Genomic DNA, 19747 nt, shown 5'->3' on the forward strand with positions numbered 1-19747 from the left:
AAAATTTAATACATAAAAGACTCAATAAAAGCAAGAGTGCCCTAAACACCCCTGAAATGTGGACCTGCTCCTCAGTGCTCAGGCTGGTTCTCAGCCTTATTCAAAGCTGGTCTTACATCAAGAAGCCAATCAGACAGCACAGTCAGCAGCACTCAGTTAAAATATGTACATGTATTGATATCTATCAATAACACAGGCTATACAAACTGGATTCAAACTGCCTATTACAGGTGTAAACCAGCAGCTAATGATCTCCCTTCCCATGCAGTCCAGGAACAGAACCAGTCGTAACACCCAAGCAGTCAGATCGAGCAGTTTACATGTGATCAGCAGCAATGGGGACACACCTCAGGCCACCTTGTTCTCTGCATCTTTATCCATTCAAAAACATCCCTCAAAGATTCCCCCTGCTCCAGTGTCTCCTGACTTCCTGCAGTTTGCTCTGTGCTGTCCCAAAAGCACGAAGGAGACCTTCATACTGAAAGAGGCTTGTGAGAAAGGTGGGGAGAGAGTTTTAACCAGGACTTGCAGTGACAGGACAAGGGACAACAGTTTTAAACTCACAGAGGGCAGGTTTACATTGGATATCAGGGAGAAATCCTTCCCTGTGGGGTGGGGAGGTGCTGGCACAGGTTTCCCACACAAGCTGTGGCTGCCCCTGGATCCCTGGAAGTGTCCCAGGCCAGGTTGGACGGGACTCTGAGCAGCCTGGGCTAGTGGAAGGTGTCCCTGCCCGCAGCAGGGGGTGGAACAAAATGATCTTTAAAGTCTCTTCCAATCCAAACCATTCCGTGGTTCTCTGACATTATAAAGAGTTTCATTCCAAACTTCTTCCATAAGCAATGAGCTGGTGCCTCCGGTGAAGTTAAACTCATCAAGCTGATTCAAATTCTCCCCCAGTTTAAAAGCCCATCTCCAAATTCTGAGATTGAGAGCAGAAAAAATAGAGGTTCATGGTTGAGATCAAGGAGAAAAAAAAAAAAAAAAGTCTCTTTAAGCCACTTTCCCAGCTGGTTCCTACTGAAATTAACTTTGCCCAGCTCCTGAGTTTCTGTGCCTGGAGACACACACGTGGATGGTCTGTGCTGAGCCCTGGCAGCAGTTGGGTGGTGAAGAGGTTCCCTTTGAGAGCTGCCAGTTTTTACCCATGCAGGTATGCTTCAAGCCAGTGCTCTCCAGAATTCTTCAGGGAACTGCAGGAACAGAAGTTAAAAAAAAAAAAAATTGTTTATGGGGAGACTATTCAGTTTTCTGGGAAGCAAATGGTGGTTAAAGGAATAAATTGAAAAAAATGGATTTTAGAGTGCATGGATATCTCAGAGCAAAGTCTGACTACTGGGAATGAGTTGAGAGGATTTAAGGAAGAGGAGGAAAGAAAAAAATCTTTTAAATTGCCTGTAGAAAAATCCAATTAAACTCAGCTTTGATCATGGACAGTGATTTGAAAGGGTTGCCTGCATCCCTCCCTTACATGACAGGCCAGTGCAAAACTATCTTGTTAATTGATACTTACTGCAAAATATCTACAAAGGCTGTCAGTAAAGTCTTGCTCTTGTATTCAATGCCGTGCTTCTCACAAAGGCTTTTCACCAGGGGAGCCACTTTCCAGTAGTTGTGTCGAGGCATGGTGGGGAACAGGCTGCAGGATGGGATGAGACAGAGTTATTTGTCCTCCCCAACCAAAATATTCCCCCCAAATATCTCCCTCAGAAGGGGAACAAAAGTTCTCCTGAGATGGCTCATTCCTGGAAACAAAGATTGGTTTGGGTGGGAAGAGACCTGAAATATCACCCGATTCCACCAGCGCCTTTAAGGTCCCTTCCAACCCAAACCACTGTAGGATTCCACAATTCTGAGTGCCCCACGTCATTACCACTCTAATGCCCAAAATTGTACTCACTGGTGCTCTATTTGGAAGTTCAGGTGCCCAGTGAACCAATCATTGAACAAAGACTGCTTCACATTGCAGGTTGCGTGGAGCTGGGAGGGAAAAAGACCCAAAAAATACACCATTTAGGTTTTATTTTCCCACAGGTCTGATGTTTGAACTCCAGCAACCATTGCCCACCCTCATCTTGCATAAAAGAAAAGTCAGGGATTACAGCCATCATTGACCTGAAGAACTAAATAAAGCCTAGACTAGCCAGGCTGAGTCTTTTTCTCTTAATAAAGGGGAAAATGCTTAGAACACACTACGTGGGATTATGTTGCTGGAGGCATTATATATGTGAATAAAGTTGCATTTACAGATTTATTTTTAGCAGATTTTATCAAATTTTGTCAGATTTCTCTCATCTGCAATAAACCTACACCCTGCAGGGTAAAAATAAAGGCATTCCATCCCACTTGGCTTCCTTTAGTTGGCCTAAAAGGGAGACTGACTGTTTCACTATCAGTACTTTTCTGCAATAGAAAGGAAAAAAATGCTGTAAAAAATATATCAACACCTTTCAGTCAAAAACCAGGATTTTTTTTTTTAGTCTAGATGTTTTGTTGTTTTACCCACTGAGGTTTTAAAAGGTTTGATTATCACAGAAAGGATATTGTCTTTGTCCTGTAATTCAGAAGTGTGGACCCAGGAAAGGAGCTTCTCACCTGAGTAGACACCCAGTCCTCGTTCTGATCGTACTGGATGTCCATGGGGATGTGGTTCATCTGTGTCACCCAGACAAACCAGGTGCTCTCAAAGTACCTGGGCAGACGAGCAGAGAAGCCCTTGTTACATCTCTAATCCCATCCAAATTTACCATTAAAACACACTGCTGTTTCTCTTAATTTGAATAAAAGAACACTTTTATGCAATTCAGGATTTGCTGTTCCTAACTTTTAGAGTGTAAGAACCAATCAACTTGTAGCTGAAGATGTCCCTGAGCAGCAGCCACTACCCTGAAGTTAAACTGTTCCTTCTTGACTATTTATCCCTGAGAAAACTGCAGGGACTGGAACTAATTTTAATTTATTTCAGTACTGATTACAAATATCAGTCCCGAGGACTCCAGATGTCCTGTGTGTTACCTGGACAGCCAATAGTAAATCATGAAGTTCTTAAATCCCATCAAAGGGACATACATGAGGCAAACTCGGATGTTGAAAAACACAATCAATATCAGGTCCTGAAAACAAACAAACAAACAAACCAACCAAGGTGAAAATCTGCCTTTGTTAATGAAATCCCTCCACTCTGTGCTCTCCCCTTTACTTGAACTGCAGCTAAAAACTGTTCTGATATATGGATTTCGAACTGGTTTATCAAGAGGAAGCTCCACACCACCATTCTGCAGCAAGCTGAGTGTATCCCTAAAATATTCCCACAAACACTCACTTAATAAATGCAGATAACAGCCCTATCATCACACTCTGTCTAGGTCTGAGTTTTCTCTTAACTTTTATTTATCTGCTAAAAAGGCTAAAAAGCCTTTTCTAAACAATTCTCCCGAGCTGCAGTGAGCCCAGAATCAGCCTTTCTGATCTCAAACCCCCCAAACAGAGGTAAATATTATTATTGTGACATTATTTGGGTTTTCCAGATGCTGAAGCTATGCTTACCAACCACTTTTTCCTCTTGATTGTAAAGTGGAATATAGTCAGCTGGAAGAAGGGGATGAGTGCAATTGGGGCCAACACTGAAGGAAAGAATGGAAAGAGAGAGGCATTTATAATTTCACAGCATCACAGCTCTTACAGAATAGTCTTTTGTGAGAACAGTGATTCTTCTTTCCAGTAGAAGAAAAATTGCTCTCTTCCATTTATACCAACTTTCATGCATTCACCCCTTTTTTTTCTCATCACTTCTTCATTTCTTTCCCATCCCTTTCTTCCTTCTACTTCAATTCCTCCTCAAGTGGACCTTCTTGAACATGAAGGGAGCTCTCTGGAGCTGTCACTTCAATCTTTAAAACACCTGTATTTTGGAGAGGAGATGCCCTCCTGATCTGGGGATACTCACAGAAGAAATACTTATGCTGGTAATTGTAAGGCATGAACTTCTTCTTCTTCTTTCCAAGCTGAAAAAGGAAAAGATATTGTAACGGGCCAGTGAAAGACTACACAAAAATGCTCCAAAAAAAGGCTTACAGGTAATTTGGATTTTGTAGGAGAACGAAATTCAATCTAATCAATGCACCATGGAGTGCTGAGGCTGTTGGTGCTTGGAGAGGAACAGGTTATTAACATGGAAACTGAGTCACTAAGTTGGCGGGTTCCAACTTTGGAGATTGGCACTAGCTGATCTTTAAGCTCCTTTCCATCCCAAACCATTCTAGGATTCTATGAATGCAGGATGTGTTTGCTGTGGAAGCTACATCTGAACTTCTGTATCCCAAATTTCTGACTAACAGAGGAGAGAGAGGGTGGTCAGATATGACATAGTTTGGAAGCTGTCCTATAATGTCTGCAAAATTATTTCTGCAAGATGAAGGTACTGAATGCTCTATAAAGGAATCTGCCTTCTTGTTTTGCCAAATACTTTGTCTTCAATTACAGAAAGGTTTACAAAAAGCACAATTCAGTTTATTTCTTTGCGGTGTATTTTTTCATTATTTGCACTAAAGGATTCTTAACATCATCTGACATTTTTATGCTTATAATTGTTCAAAAGACAAAATAACAGAGAGGGAAAGCAAATTACATCCAGAGCTCCCCTATTGCTGAGACAAAACTTGAACACCTCAAAGATGTCTTCCCTGGATCAAAACTGAAACAACAAAGGCAGTAGACAAACAAAACCCCTGAAATCCATTTTGCCTGGCCATGGTGTGTGGTATTTTGTAATTCTCATTACAGAAGCCTTTCTGAGACAGCAGAGCTGGAATTTTCCATGTGCCTTGGAGAGCTGAAGTTTCTTTGCTTATTACCAGCTAAAGGAGAGAAAGAGGCTTTATTATAAGAAGCTGATTAAGTTGCAATGAAGTAATTTCATCACCCTCTGAGTAAATAGAATTAGCAGGAAAAGAAAAGGCAAACGAGACCCTGGTGATATCAGAAATCATAATGGTGCAGGGAGGATCTATTCCTAGTTTTTCTTTTCATGAAAGCTATAAAATTTCGGATTAAGAAATCGTCTGTGCTTGTGTTTGGTGCATGGCAGCAATGCTGGTCCTGAAGGACTGAGGTGCCAAACAGCCAGAAGGACCCAGAGGGAACATCTGACTCACTAATAACCAACTAATAACATCTAACACTAATGCAAGTGCACTGACTCACCCCCTGAGCTGCCTCCAAGGCACTCACCCTTCCCTAAGCACCGATTGCAAGAGTTGGCTGCTCAGGAGCTGGTGCCTCAGCACTGCAAGAACCAGGCAGTACAGGAGACTCTCAGACCCTGGAACACTTTGGGAATTATCACAGAATCCTGAATGGCTTGTGTTGGAAGGGACCTTAAAGATCACCCACTTCCAAGGCACAACCTGGATGATGATGATGATGATGATGATGATGATGATGATGATGATGATGATGATGATGATGATGATTACCCCTCCCTCTATAGATTTCTGCCATTAAATCTACTTTTCCAAACATCCCCACGCTCACCTCCACAGAAAGTGTCTTTCCCAGGCTGAAGAGCAGGGGGTGCATGTTGAGGTCGGGGTCCTTACGGAAGCAGTTGGGCTTGGCGTGGTGCTGATTGTGCAGGTGGTTCCACCAGCTGGCAGGTAACCCCTGGGGAAAGGGAACACCAGGGACTCAAACCAATGATCACACTGCTCTCTATCCACCTCTTACTGACAGCTTGCACTGCAATTCCCTCCTAGCTGATCCTGCCTGGATAGAGGGACACTTCCATCCACATCAGCCCCAGAGAACATTCCCACGGTGAGGGAAATACCTTCAGGACATTTATCACCACGGTCTGCAGCAGCCGATTCCACCGGGGCTTCCTGAAGACAGAGCAGTGCCCCAGATCGTGCTGGAACCAGCCCATCTGGATCTGGAAGACAAAGGGATCAATGAAGAAACAGAATCTTGGCAGCACTGCGATAATTTCCCTTGGAATAATGATTTGCCTCCGTAACTTCATAGTGCTTCCTTCTGCTTTGGGAAAAAACCACTCCCTGATGTCTTCCATGCTCAGTGCTGAGAACTTCCAGCCAAGCCACTGTCCACTAAAGCTGCTCAATTCCAGGTACTGACTTTACCTGGAATGTAGGGAAAGCAGCAAAGCATCCCAACAATTAACTGTTACAGCATAGAAGTCCGTTTGCTCCCATCACAAATGATGGATTTCCAAGTAATCACCCAGAAAGTGGAAGAATTTCCAAGTCCACAGCTTTATTGCATTCCATATTCCCATGGAAATACAAGAGTGCTCTTTGAGGAACATCCATCTTAACAGGTATTAGGCAAGTAGAACAGATCATTTAAATGAGTTCATTTGCATTTGTTTCGTGGATGTCTGAGCAAGTGTAAGCTTTCAGCTCTACTGAGAAAATCTTTCTTCTTCCCCTCACCCTCCAGTTTGTCCCATCTAAGGGCCACAAAGTCCTATTCCCTCCTTTCCTGCATGGATCCTGCCCTTCTATGGTTGAATTTACTAATCCAGCAGAAAACTATTCAGGGTTAGTGAGGGAAATTGGCTTATAAAGGACCAAACAAACATCAGACAGAAGGAAAAGGGAGCCAAAAGTGCAGCTGAGAATGAAATAGCCCCTCTTTTGTGATTAGATCAGCTCATGCCATCTTGTGAAACAGCCAGTTCCACAACACCCCACCGACCCTTGGGCTGTCAGCAAAACCAGGTTTGCTGGAGGCAACAAAAATTGTGACTTAGAACGTGCTTGTCACCTTCAGGCAGGTAATAGGACCCGAGGAGAGGCAGTGGAGCCATGCCTGGGGTGTGAACGTTCCGTGAATCCTCTCCATCTGCAGGAACCAAACACGTCTGCAGCGCTGAGCAGCCGCCAGCACTTTACCTGAGCCACAGTGAAGAACGCCATGCCAGCCAGGAAAGGCACCAGGGAGATGCCAAAGTACCAGACCACGAGCCAGGAGGCAGCATCCAGGACCAGGAGGTGAAGGAAAACCAGAAAGAAGAAGAAGTAGTTTGGCCTCAGCAGTCCCATCTTCTCAACGGTGCAGCGCAGCTCACGGAAATCCTCCAGGAGGGATTTCTGAGGGTAAAGTTAAAACTAATGCAGTGTTTACTTTGAAAATGTAACCCAGCAGACTTGGAAACCCCAAAGCAGGAGATATTCTGTCAGAGGGGACTCAGTGCAAAAACAGGCATGAGATCAACAGGTCCTGCTTCTGCTTTGATGCTGAGACACCAGAGTATCAGGAGAGCTGAGCAGAACCTGGGGCTGGGGAGCTCATTCCTCACACCCCGAGGTGGATTTAGTGATGCTGGGATGGTCATGTTTCCATGCCTGAGCAGCACCAGCTGCATTCCCACCCCCAAGCCCATGGCACGGCATTGGGTGTGCTCCTCCAGAGAGGAGTCCTGCTCCCTCTCTTATTTTCCTTCTCCTCCCAGGCTGAACCCCGAGCCGTTCCCAGCGCTGGAATCTGGGACACTCACCTTTTTATTGGACTCAAAGCTGGGTTGATCTGGTGCCAGCTCCCCAATCAGCAGAGATCTCAAGTACTTTTTCACCAGGGACTTATCGTTGTGAAAAGCTACAAAGGCATCCTGAGAAACACAAAGGCAGGGAGTGAGAAGGGGAACGTGACTAAATGCCAGATGCTGAGCCTCTCCCTCCCTCAAGCCTTTGATACAACATGTAATCCACTTCCCCTTGTCCAGAACCCTTTGGGTTCCTCCTGCTGCTCTTTGCCATCGACTGGAGCTCGGCCCAAGGACGCTGGAGAAGGTTCAAGAAACCAGATTTCATAAAAGTCCCTGGGCGAGGCTGGTAATGAACATGAAAGGGGCTGATGAAGAACTCTTTGTAGAGGGAAACAGGTTCTTTCATCTGCTTGTTTCAGCACAGTCTGTCCCTAGAAGGCTCCAGCCGGCAGCCCTTCCCTATGGATGGGACCCAGGAGCTGGAGAACACGTCAGGGAATGGGGTGTGTCTTTGCCACGCTTGGGATGAGGCTTTTAAACTCCTGTTTGTGTCCCACTGGGGCCACAGGGAATATGTGCTGAAGCTCCTTACACAGCAGGAGTGCAGTTCCCTGCCAGTTTTCAGGCTGGGGGATGTTTTGGGGAAGTGGGTAACAGCAGTGACACAAACAGGTCCATCCAAGAAGCATTTGAAATCCGAGTTTCAAAGTCAGATACAAGCAATGGAATTCCAGCTAAATCAAAAGTCTTCTTTAGCTCAGTGCATTTTCCAGAGGAAAGGTGAAAAGGCTGGCCATGCTCTTTTTAGCTCCAGAGAGAGTAGATATTGCCAAATCCTCGGTGTTTGAGCAGCCAGGTACTTGCTGATTGTGGGTGTGAGAAACAACTTTAGTCCAGAAATAGCCAGAGCAAGGTTATTTTTTGGACATTTGGGCTTTTTACAGACACCCAGTGACCCTTTGTCACAGCGACAAGTGAATAACTCTGCCCAGACCCAGAGGACTGGCGAAATCCTGATTATGTTTTTATCCATTCTTATATACCTCCCTCCTGCCAGGAATCTGATCCAATCCATAAGTATCTACATTGCAGCTTGGAAAAAGGAGCCACAATCCCTTCAGGCAGGGATCCCTCTTCACAAGATCAGTATCACAGATTCTTATCACTGAAAGCCTCTCAGTCCTGCCTGTCCCTTCTCCTCCCTCCTCTAAGGCCCCGATAATCATCTTAAAATGAGATTAACTGTAAGAGCTATCACCTGCAACACACATAACTCCCAACATTTGACATCAATGCAGTGTCCTTGCTGATATTTTCAAATCAATCCACACAGAGGATGAAAATTCTCACTGTATATATACAGTTATGAGGTCTAAAGTAGTCAAGGGTACTTTAAAAAAAAAATCCTGGATCCTGGTTTCAGGTAAAGTCCTGCCCCAGCAATTTTTTGAGACACCTTCCCGTCCTGCTTTTCTGCACAAGTGTGTTTTTTCTCAGAATGTACGACCAGAGCAGCATTTTAAAAGCAAAAAAAAAAAAATGATACAGATTAGCAGAATGCAAATTGAGAGCAAGACAGAAGGATATTGCTGTGATGCAACACAAATCCACACTGTACCCACAATTTTGGCTACTAATTGTGGTCCTTTGCACACTAATTGTGTGCTCAAGGGGAGGCAGCACAGCTACACGTTGGAAAAGGCCTTTAAGTAAAATCAGATTGTAATTATTGAAATAATAAAAGCAGGTAGGATCAAAGGTCATCCTTTAAACATATTCACCCCAGACAAATTCACTGTGGTGAAAGCCCCTGGGTGTCTGTAAATGAAATAATCTAAATGCAGGTCCTTACACTGCAGGAGATGGGAGGACATTGCTTGGGGCCAAATAATTCCACACATTCTGTATTCCTTGAATCCTTTTGTAAAAAAAGTCCAGTCGCAGAAGCTGCAGGAGGTGGCACCAGGATCCCTGGGCTGGCTTGGCATGGCTGGTCTAAGTTCTTAAGCCACTGAGGCAGAGGAGAAAGCCAACAAGACTCCAACCCTTCTTTTTCTTCCTCTGAGAACACCAGGTATTTTTCTGCTCCAGTTTCAAGTAGGGAAATGTTCCACTCAGGGAGTGAAATGTGAAAAATAACCGGTCTGGTTTATTCTGGGCCGTGACCAGGGAAGTGTTATCCCATTTCAAACCAAAATCTGAGCGATTAGACAGGCTAAGGAACTTCCTTCAAGTCAAAAAGTCCTGTTGTGACAGGAATTAAATCTCCCACATCACAAGCTTATGCCCTAAACTTGGCCATGTTTCTGATGCTCATATTTCTGACTATTCAGAAATCCAGTTATCTCCATTCAGCAGAGAGATCTGCTTAGAATTTGTTATTTCTGCCAACAAGCCACACAATTATTCCAGAGAAATCCACCAAACCGACAAATTTTTGCAGGAGATCTATTTTCAGATACATCTGTGGAAGTTCTCCTCACCTCCTGCAGCCACTGCGCTGCTTTCTCAGCCCCAAGAACAGCGACCACCAGCACGTCCCCCTGCCCTGGCACTGGAACCACCTTCCTGCCCTGCCCTGCCGGCTCTTACCGTGGCATCCTGCCCGGCGTAGTGGCTGAGAACCCTGCTGCCTCCAGGGTGCTGCTTGGAGAACCTGCTGGCATCGTAGACCTTCCTGTCGATGACCAGCCACTGCTGGCGGCTCTGCCCGCGCCCGTCGCGCGTCCTGATCTCCTCCCAGGTGAAGAGCTGCGGGAAAGGGGGGACGGGACACGAGCCCTTCTCGCTGGGGCCCGTCTGGGGAGCCATCTGGGCACTCAGAGCTGGGATCCACCGGGCTCTGGAGCCTGGACCATCCCACCCTGCCCGTTATACAGCTCCCTGCAGGCCACTCCCTTGCGCTGCCAGGGCTGGTTGGCTCTCCCTGCCCAAACACACCCTCCCCTTCCAGGCGCTCGGCCGCACCCATAAATAAAAGACCTGTTGCTTTCTGAGTTGCCTTTGGAAGGTCTGGTCGCTCGTGAGAGTTGTGGGCTGCTCCGCTGAAGGCAAACAGGAATAAACAGACAGAATCAGGATTATCTGTTACCTCTAATTGTTCTCAGCACTGCCCAAAACTTTCAGGTTGTCCTTCGTCTTTGAAATTTTCTGTGTTGGCCCTGGCATGGTAAATTCACGTGTCTTTCTTAACTAAAAGAATTAAAGTGATATCAAATCAGAGCAGAGATGGTAAAGATTCAGAGTAAAGAAAGAACACAATTAGGAAAATATCCTTAAATTCCAGTTATTTTGGCTTGTTCGTTGTATACTTTGCATAGAGCTGTGAAAACAGAGTTTCCTGTATATTCTTGCATCATTCAATCATCTAACTGTTCAAGTAATTAATTTATAAGTCTGTAACATTAGAATATCTTGGAATTAAGGGTAAGAACAAGAATAATAACAATAATAACTGTTAGCACTAAGTTTGGCTGTAGATTGAGGGTTCCTAAAGCTATGTTTAAAGGCAATGTTGACAGAATTAACCTTACTTAAACATTACTCCTGAAGAGACAAAATCTAAACACCTGTGATGCTGAGAAGATCTGCTGTGCAGTGCAGAGGTGAGGAGTTCTCATCTGGAACAGACAGCAGAGAGAAGGCAGCAATGCCAGGCTTCCTATGGACACACAGCAATTTTGCCCATGACCCAGGAGAAACAGATAGGAAATACTGCCCTACTCGAGATTTAGGATTCTTTTAATCCTGCTTGGATTTTTTTGTTAATCCAAAATGATGAGCCCTGAGTGCTTTTGAGGAAGGCCCAAGCAGCAGGCAGATACAGTGCAGTCTGTTCCCAGTGACAAATCTGAAATCTCGGTTTTTGTGTTCCCCAGGGAATTAATACCAACCCAAAAGCAGTTGGATAGAGAGAGAGAGCTGCAATCCCACAGAGCAGACACCTGCCTTGCCCTCAGCCCTGCGTGGAGTGGGCAGTTTTCTGGCTGCCACAGAGCCCTAAATGACGCAATTCCGATTCTTTAAATCATGTAGCCTCTTGCAGATTAATCAGTCAAGCCCAAAACAGCCGTTCAGAAGTTCCTGACGTGTGGCAATGGTTGAGCCACCCCAGGTAAAAGAGAACTGGGACTGTTGGTATTCATCAGAAGGCAGTGACAAAAGAAGGGGAGGAATAATTTCTGCTCTGCTGTCACTCTGCATTTTGTAACTCTTTATCTTGCTCTAAATAAAAGTTGAGAGTGTCCACGCTAATGATGTGTTCCTGTTCTGTGTAGATGTGTGGAGTCTCACCTAAATCACGTTCAGCACTCGAGGTGTTGGCAATAAAATATGCAACAGTTTGCGCAATTTTCCACATATGTGGGTTTTTCAGATGGGAAAATATCAAGTCACTCCACAGCTGGTTGAAAGTACAAAATAACCCCTTCCCATGGCCCTGGATTCAGGCTTGTAAATGGAGCAGCTGCCTGAAAAAGGAGGAGATAAAAATGAGGTGTTTGATTTTGGTCACAGAGCCAGGTGTGAATGAAAATGGGATGTCTCTGTCCATGCAGTCAGTTGGGATTTCACTGTTAATACACACTGTGGGTGCCAGTACCCACCAAACTGCTGCTAATTAGATGAATTAAATTTGGAAACTCTAAGGTAATCGTCCTCTGTATTTACAGTGTGTATAATATTTAATGTCTGAATTTATTTCATATCAGCCCCCATCCAGAGGGTTTTGCAATGCCCATCAATATTCCATCACATTAAAACCCCTTCCAGTCTGAAAGCAGCAGCTTTTTCTATGTTATCCAGGTCACCAAACAGATTTGAGAGCTGCGTGGAAAAGCCCAGAGAGTGAAAGCCACAGCCATGCTTATCCAGAGAAACTATTGGGAAATCTGATAAAGTGAATTTACAGCACACAGTCTTCTGCAACAGCTTCCCACACACCTGCCAAAAGCCGTGTGGTGTGCTCCTGGGAGCTGGTACACGTGCTCACAGCTGTCCCCTTGGGACTGAGAAACTCCCTGCACAGGGACTTGACATAAATTCCCAGATTTCCAGAGAGACAGAATGTGACTCCTCAGCTGGGAGTGAGTTGTTGCATCAACACTTTTATCCCCCACAAATGTTTGCAGCTTAATTCACTGGAGATACGTGGTCCAGAAATTAATCTGGCACTGAGGTACCCCAAAAACATCTTGGAAGTAGTTCTGTGATTCTGTGAAGTGGCTGGACTTGATGATCTTACAGGTCTTTTCCAGCTTTAATAATTCCATGATCCCATTTCTAAGAAAATCTCCTTTTCCTTTAAGCTCTGAGGAATTTTGTCCTATAGGGTGCCATTGATTTTTTTTCACAGGATTTTTCTGACAACCTTTTCTACAGAAATGAAGTATTTAATGGGGCCTGTGACAGCACCTACCAAGTGAGGCTCCTGGGCAAGGCTGGATAGAGAACACCTCCTTTACAAGCTGTACAGTCTGCCCAGAGTTGTTTGACACGAGACAGGCATTTACAGGTTGTAATGGCCCCAGAGTTAGATGTCAACAGCGGGGAGAGCTGGAAAAGCAGGACCTTGCTCTGCAGCCACAGAAAGCATCTGCCCTAGAGTGGCTGCAGCAGGGAACTTACCTGCATCAGTTCATGGGCCAGCACACAGCCCTGTGGATAGAGCCCATTCCCCTTCCTGGATTTCATGGGCTATCATTCAAAACTCCCTCTTCTGTGACTCTGATGTGCCTCTTCCCAAACACAGCCAGGAAATGGAAACGTTTGTGATTATTTTATCCCCAGCACGAAGCTTAACGGGAAATCCATCATTCAGGACAAGGCTAATTTGGAAAGATCTCAATCTTTTCAAGAGGCAAAAAACTTTTGCAGCTGGTACAATTTTGTTTTGGGAAAGAAAAAAAAAAGATAAATCCAGTAACTGCTTGGTGAGAACATTAAAAGACACCATATAAGTCAGGAGGAGAAAAAGATCAGGTTTTCTTTTTTTTTTTAGCACATTCTGCATTAAGAGACACAACCCTGCATCTCAGATCAGGAATACATGTAATTTCAGAGATGGGAAGGGAAACTAAGGAGGTTTTTACAGACAGAGTCATGTTTGCAATGGAAACCTTCTCTTCCCTGCCAAGGGGTTTAATTTGCTTAGATATTCAAAGTTTTTATTTTATTTTTTTTTTAATTCCTTAACCCAGATTTCAGTAGTAAGTTAACACATGGGGTTTTTTTCCTCTATGAATTCAATCTTTATATCCTTTGCAAAAGAGAAAAAAACCACCTGTGAAATACCATGGTTTCCCTTCCAGTTTTGGGTGACATTTTATGGCTGAACAATAAAAACCCAAAATGAGTGCCTTGTAAATTATAATGAGGTCTAAAACTAGGTTCTGTAATAAGCCTTCTCACCCAAAACTCCCCACAGAACAACAAATTGCATTAAGACACATATTATTTTTTTTTTTTTTGTACCTCTGAGCAAGTTCCTAAAGCCCCTACCCAGGAGAAGCTGCAATGCTGCACAATGAGCTGTAAAACCTGGCAGGATTTGCTATTGCAGTTCTGATGGGACCTACTCTCACACGCACCAGCTGTGATTTCACACCCCAAATTCTTTTCAAACAGGAGTGATATCAATCTCTTCATCAATCACCACGTACTTCCCAGGTTTGTGTAGCTTATTTAACCTGCAATTTCAGTGAAATATGAAATATACCCTTTGCATCAATCAAATTCATGGAAGCCAGAACTCCGTGGGCTCTTCTATACCTTTAAGACCTAAATTCAGCTGATCTAAAGTGGTATATTCTAAATTTAACAGCTGATTAAAAGGCCTTCTCTCGAGTGCACAGGTAGCATTATGTATTATTAAAAAGGAAAAATAAGACCCAGCATAATTCAAGATCAAATTGTTAAATGCCTGTACGAAATCCATTTTGTTTTCCCACTGTTGTACATTTGGGTAGCATTTTTATAGCTTCTTTATCATTTATATTTTATATATACATTTATATTTATATTTTATAACATTTTCTGTGTTGTCCCACTACTTGCAGGCACACTTTGAATATTCTGCTCATCCACAGAAGGAAAAACCCTCCAAAAGGTGACTCTGCTTGAAAGTTTGTTTTAATTCTTGACTTGTGCAACGCTAATTAGGAACAAAATGGCATAAGCAAGGATTAAGACACCCCCAGCTGTTCCCCAGCCTACACACAGAGCACCTTCCTTTGTCTGTCCTTCCTGTGGGCCCTGGGCCACCTTCCAACCTCTGCAATCTGTGCAGCTGGGATCCTGCAGCAACCTGCCTGCTGTTCTGTTTGACCAGGATACAACTCCCTGGCCTTCCCCACCTGCCCCTGGCCTTCCTCAGACACATCTTGTGCTGGATATTCCGTGCATTTTGGCTCTGAGGTGTCCATCATCCTTAAACCTCCACATCTTACCCTGCCCACGAGGACATCAGTCATATTTTTCCTCTACGTGGCTGAAGAGGTTTTTGCCACTCAAATTTTAATTCCTTGTGAAATTTAATTTTTCTTTGACACTATTGCAGTTCCTACTTGCAGTTCCATGACCTTTTCACCACTCTTTATATTCCCAGCCTGCCTTGCAGATTGTTCCCCATCAACCCAAAATGCTCTTGGGAGTTTGTTTCTCCCCTCCTTGCTAGGGATGCAAGTCCCATGAATTTTATACCCTCCTTATATAGAGTTTATATAACAATCCTCACGTGGCATCACAGGCCCTCAGCATCATTTCAAGGGACAGAGGACATTCCAGAACTGCACATGAATGTCTGGTTGACAAAGAAAAATACTCAAGCACCAGGCAAGCACCTGCAAGGCCTGTCAGCATCCTTGTAACTCTCCAGCTTGGAGTAAGTACATGGAAGTCACACCCCATTCCTGTCCTGTTAGATCCTGGGAAGAAATGAGGGTGGGCAGGCCCTGGCACAGGTTGCCCAGAGAAGCTGTGGCTGCCCCTGGATCCCTGGAAGTGGGCAAGACTCCAAAGCACTTGGAGCAACCTGGGCTGGTGGAAGGTGTTGTGGAAAGAGATGGTCTATGAGGTCTCTTTCGGTCCCAACCATTCCCTGACTCCATGATTATTGGGCAGGCATTGTCCAGGCAATCTAGAGACCAAATCCAGACTGTTCTGTTTTACCTATTCCTTTATTTTTGGTAATTTGGAATATTTGCTCCAGACAGAAATATTTGCAGCTTTCTAGTTTCCAGTGAAGTCACGGGTTCCTGATCCTCCACTTGGATGAGAGGAGAAAAGGGAACAGGATAAAGAAAATTGTCAAAACGACTAAGACATAACCTGAGCTCATTGGCAGCATCCTCATTCACCTTTTATTTCACTTGGGCAACATCCAGCTTTTCTTACTTCACCTTGTTTCTTTTTCCCAACTGATTGTGAGACGATCCTGAAGAGGAATTCAGGCTCACTTGTTAGAACATTGGCCTCCCTCCTTGCCAGAAGAAGTTATCATTGAATCTGGGTCGGCAGCTAAGTGGTTGTTTTAAAGGCACTTCTGTTCATCCCAAAAGGTGGATTACGCAGCATGTGACCCAGTTAGGGTAATTCTGCCCACAGGACTGTCCTCATCTCTTTCCGAGTCCAATCAAACAACAGCTACAGCTTACAAGGAGTCATCTGCTATAAAATTAAATTATTATTGAATTTTGATATTTCCCTTAGTGGATAATCTATCCCAGCTTCCTCTGTATTGAACACTGGGCTAATTAACCTTGGCACTAGGAATTTACATCTCCTGTACAGCTTGGACTGGTATTGGTTCACACTTCAGCTATTCAACTATTTCTTTATCACTGACAGACTGAAGCACTCTCTGCTATAAAATTTCTCATTTTATGGTCAAGTCACTGCCTCTTCTTTCATTTGGTTGAGGGAGCTCCAACAATTTTATTCTCTCACAATAAGGATCTTTCCTAAAGCTTTAGTTTTTCCTCCATCTCTTTCCTGTATCTTGATAGCAGACATATCTATTTAGAATATTTTTTAGGTATTTATAACTTTGAAAGATACTAGGCCTAACCCAGGCATAGAACAACTTAAAATCTTCCCATGAGGCTGCTAGACTGGCCTTACCTGATCCCACCTCCCCTCTCCAAAGCCTTAGGAGAAGGGGGAGAGAAGGTGGAAAAAAGGACAGGCTTGGCAGGAGAGATGAAACAGAAAAACAAAAACAACAACAAACACCCAACCAACCAACCAACCAACCAACCAAAAAAACCACCACAACAAAAAAACCAGCCCCAGAAAGGAATTTCAAAAGGGAAGGAGCATCACAAAAAAATATTCTGCTATCACAAAAGAATATGTTGCTAAGAGCATCCTGTTTTAACAGGGGAAGCATCAGACTCTGGTCCTGCTCACATGCTTGTCTATCAAGTAGGTTTTTGGGCACTGGACAAGTTAAAAATCAACTTAAAACCAGTGTTGTGGAGCAGTTTTCATTCAATTATTAATGGCACAAACCCTGAACTTCCATTTTATGCATTACCAGCAATATGTTCCCATTCAAGGCACGGTGACCACGATTCAGAGGATGCAGAGAGATGTTGTTTCTTGGTGTGGGCAAAAATCAAAAAGCCAGGCTCCTTCTGGAGACCAGATCAAGGCAGACTACTATGGATCAGTCAGACTTTTGGCATTTTTGCCTAAAGAACACCATCCTAACCAGCATTTCATCTAAACTGTCATCAGTGTATTACTTTTATTGCTGTTTCAAAACTTTCTATGTGGAAATTCCTCCCCATTTTCCAAGCACTTAATACCAGTCACTGTAGAAAATGCAAATCACAGAGAAACCAAGTTCATGTCAATGAGCTCTCTCTTCCAGTGTCATGTAAATCCTCTTTCTCTCCCACCCATGAGTAGTGTTGCATTACTACCTCCCCTGTTAAGAAATCCCTTTATACTCCTTGTAAAAGAACTATCTTGGGAAGCAACAAATCCCCCTGTTTCCAAAGGTTCAGCTGCATCCATTACCTATTTTTGCATGGATATACAATCATCTTCCATTCTGCTTCTTTTCTAAAAGTGGAGAAAATCCTCTTCACCTCTTCAGGAATTTGGGATAAGGGAAGCAAACACACACAGAGAAGCTGGGCAAGGATTACAAATCCACACCATGCACAAATCGAAAGGAGTGGGTGTTGGGAAGGGGAAAATGACAGTGTTTTCCTGTTCCAGCTGGGGAACCATTCCAGTGGGGAACCATTCCCCCTCGTCCTGTCCCTCCATGCCCTTGCCAAAAGTCTGTCCCATGATCTGATCCTCCCCTTCTGATCCCTTGGGAAGTCCTCCTTCCCTTCTGATGCCCGACTGCCACCCTGTGGCAATTCCACAACGTTCAGCTTCCATTTTTAAGGCTGAACTGTGGAGCCAAAGGGTTTCCACTAAATGCCCAATTTGGGGCCAGTGTTGTTCCAAAAGAGAACCTGAAAAGGGTTTGGAATTCGCATTTGAACATTGTTGTAAAATGTCAGTACTATTAGTTTAAGAGTAATGTGCCACTGTGGACTGTAAGGAACCCAGAGTACTCACAGAAACTGAAGTTGTTATATAGGGTATTGCTCCTCTTGGGCTGGAGAACTCTTCTTGAGCCTGGAGAGCTCTTCTTGAGCCCGGAGAACTTCCAGCAAACTCAGCACATTCAGTTCTGGTTATGTTGATTCAGGTCCCCTTTTTTCTCTTCCCCTTTCAGACTCTGAATCTGTGTTCTTTTTCCTGGTTATTCAGGCATCTGGTTTATTGTTTTGTGGATGTTTCCTCTTTATTGTAGCAGAGAAAACACACAAGTGTATAAAGTCTTAGGCAGCAAAGTAAAACTTAGAGAGAACATTCTCTTCAAAACTGTCAACTGCCAGATCATCCCAGCCCAGAGAGCAGCTCAAATCTATTTGTATTTTCAAAATTAAACATCCAGATAATGATTGTTCTGACTCTGAGCATTCAAAAACAAAAACAAGAAGCCTCAGTAGTGCTGAACACTCCTGGCCTGCTTCACCAACAAATGGAGTTTCTTCTGCTCACCTCTTTGGCCACACCTTTTGTCCAAAGTCCCTCTCCAGCTCTCTTGGTGCCCCTTTTAGAGAGTGCAGACATATTTTACTCTGGTGACAGCAATAATTGGTAAGATAAGGAATTTTATTATTAGTCTTTCCTCCATCAACAGTTCTAATAAAAGGGAGAGAAATGGAGCAGGAAGAAACCAAGGTAAAACAATAAGGTCCATTTTATTTATGGTCTTAATCAACAGGTATTTAATGATTATTTTATTATTTCCATTACAATTTAATCCTGTGCTTTAACTACACTCTTGGCCTGGGAAAATGCATTCCTTCCATTCCTTCACAAGTCATGGATGTTGACTGGAAAAAGCACCACATGTTGCTCAAAACCAACCCATCCCTTCTGGGTACTGATCCCTGGGGTAACAAGGTGATGGAGCACCTTCACTAGTGCTGTGGCAGGTGCTCTATCCTGGTTTGGCATCTGTGTTGTTGGTGTGGTCAATGAAAAGACCCTGGGAAAGGCACTGTGGCCATTCCATAAATCCCACGGCACGTGTTCCCCTCTTGGGGTGTGTTTGGAAGGCACAACACCCAAGAGAGGAGGACCAGCAATGTTTTGGCTGATGTGAGCCTGAGGATACGCAGCTGACTGAAAAGTTAGACACATTTAAATGGCAGCCTAACCCCTAACACTTTTCTAACTTCATTAGGTTTGTCTGCAGCTCTGACAGGAACACCTCGTGCTCCCTGGGCCAGGAGTCAGGAGCTGTCTCCTCTTAACAGGAGTTAAAAAAAACCCTCCAAAACTTCAGGTGATTACAGACTGGTTATGATCCTCCTTTTCATAGAATTGTCACAGAATGGTTTGGATTGGAGGGGACCTTAAAAATCACGTTTTTCCATGGGCAGGGACACCTTCCACTAGGCCAGGTTTCTCCAAGCCCCCTCCAATCCAGCCTTGCACACTTTTGCTTCCGTGGTCACCCTTGCAGGGATCCTGAATACGGATGTGACACATTCCTGTCTCTTCTGACCTTCACTGATGTGTTTGTAACACCCCAAAGTCTGGCACTGTGGAAACCACTTGCAGATTCCCCGTGGGATGTTACCAGTGGACAACTAACCCAGAGGCTTTCAAAAGACATCTGGAGGGCAGCATTCCCACAGAACATGGTATGTGGAATAACCTCTTCTC

At 44.1% G+C, this 19747-nt stretch overlaps 1 protein-coding gene across 1 annotated transcript; it reads right to left on the bottom strand.

Annotated features, from left to right (window-relative positions):
- Positions 1-724: 724 nt before the first annotated feature.
- Positions 725-10315, bottom strand: LOC114066085 (acyl-CoA (8-3)-desaturase-like). Its single transcript, XM_027900489.1, has 12 exons — positions 10097-10315; positions 7517-7627; positions 6912-7109; positions 5828-5929; positions 5533-5661; positions 3947-4004; positions 3547-3623; positions 3016-3113; positions 2596-2692; positions 1901-1980; positions 1514-1639; positions 725-1193 (listed from the first exon to the last, which is right to left on the bottom strand). Exons 1-12 carry the CDS (start codon positions 10313-10315, stop codon positions 1142-1144), a joined length of 1347 nt encoding a protein of 448 aa, XP_027756290.1. The 3' UTR covers positions 725-1141.
- Positions 10316-19747: the final 9432 nt, after the last annotated feature.

Source organism: Empidonax traillii, unplaced genomic scaffold (genome assembly GCF_003031625.1).
Source record: "Empidonax traillii isolate 1590-97213 ecotype Southwest subspecies unplaced genomic scaffold, ASM303162v1 scaffold733:size745334, whole genome shotgun sequence".
NCBI classification, from domain to species: Eukaryota; Metazoa; Chordata; class Aves; order Passeriformes; family Tyrannidae; genus Empidonax; species Empidonax traillii.

Excerpts from the sequence above, each read along its gene's own strand:
- LOC114066085 (XM_027900489.1), bottom strand. The coding sequence starts at position 10,315 with ATGGCTCCCCAGACGGGCCCCAGCGAGAAGGGCTCGTGTCCCGTCCCC. Across the intron at positions 7,110-7,516 it reads GCTTTGAGTCCAATAAAAAG|AAATCCCTCCTGGAGGATTT; the intron begins GTGAGTGTCCCA and ends CTTTACCCTCAG. Across the intron at positions 5,930-6,911 it reads CGTTCTTCACTGTGGCTCAG|ATCCAGATGGGCTGGTTCCA; the intron begins GTAAAGTGCTGG and ends TTTGTCTTCCAG.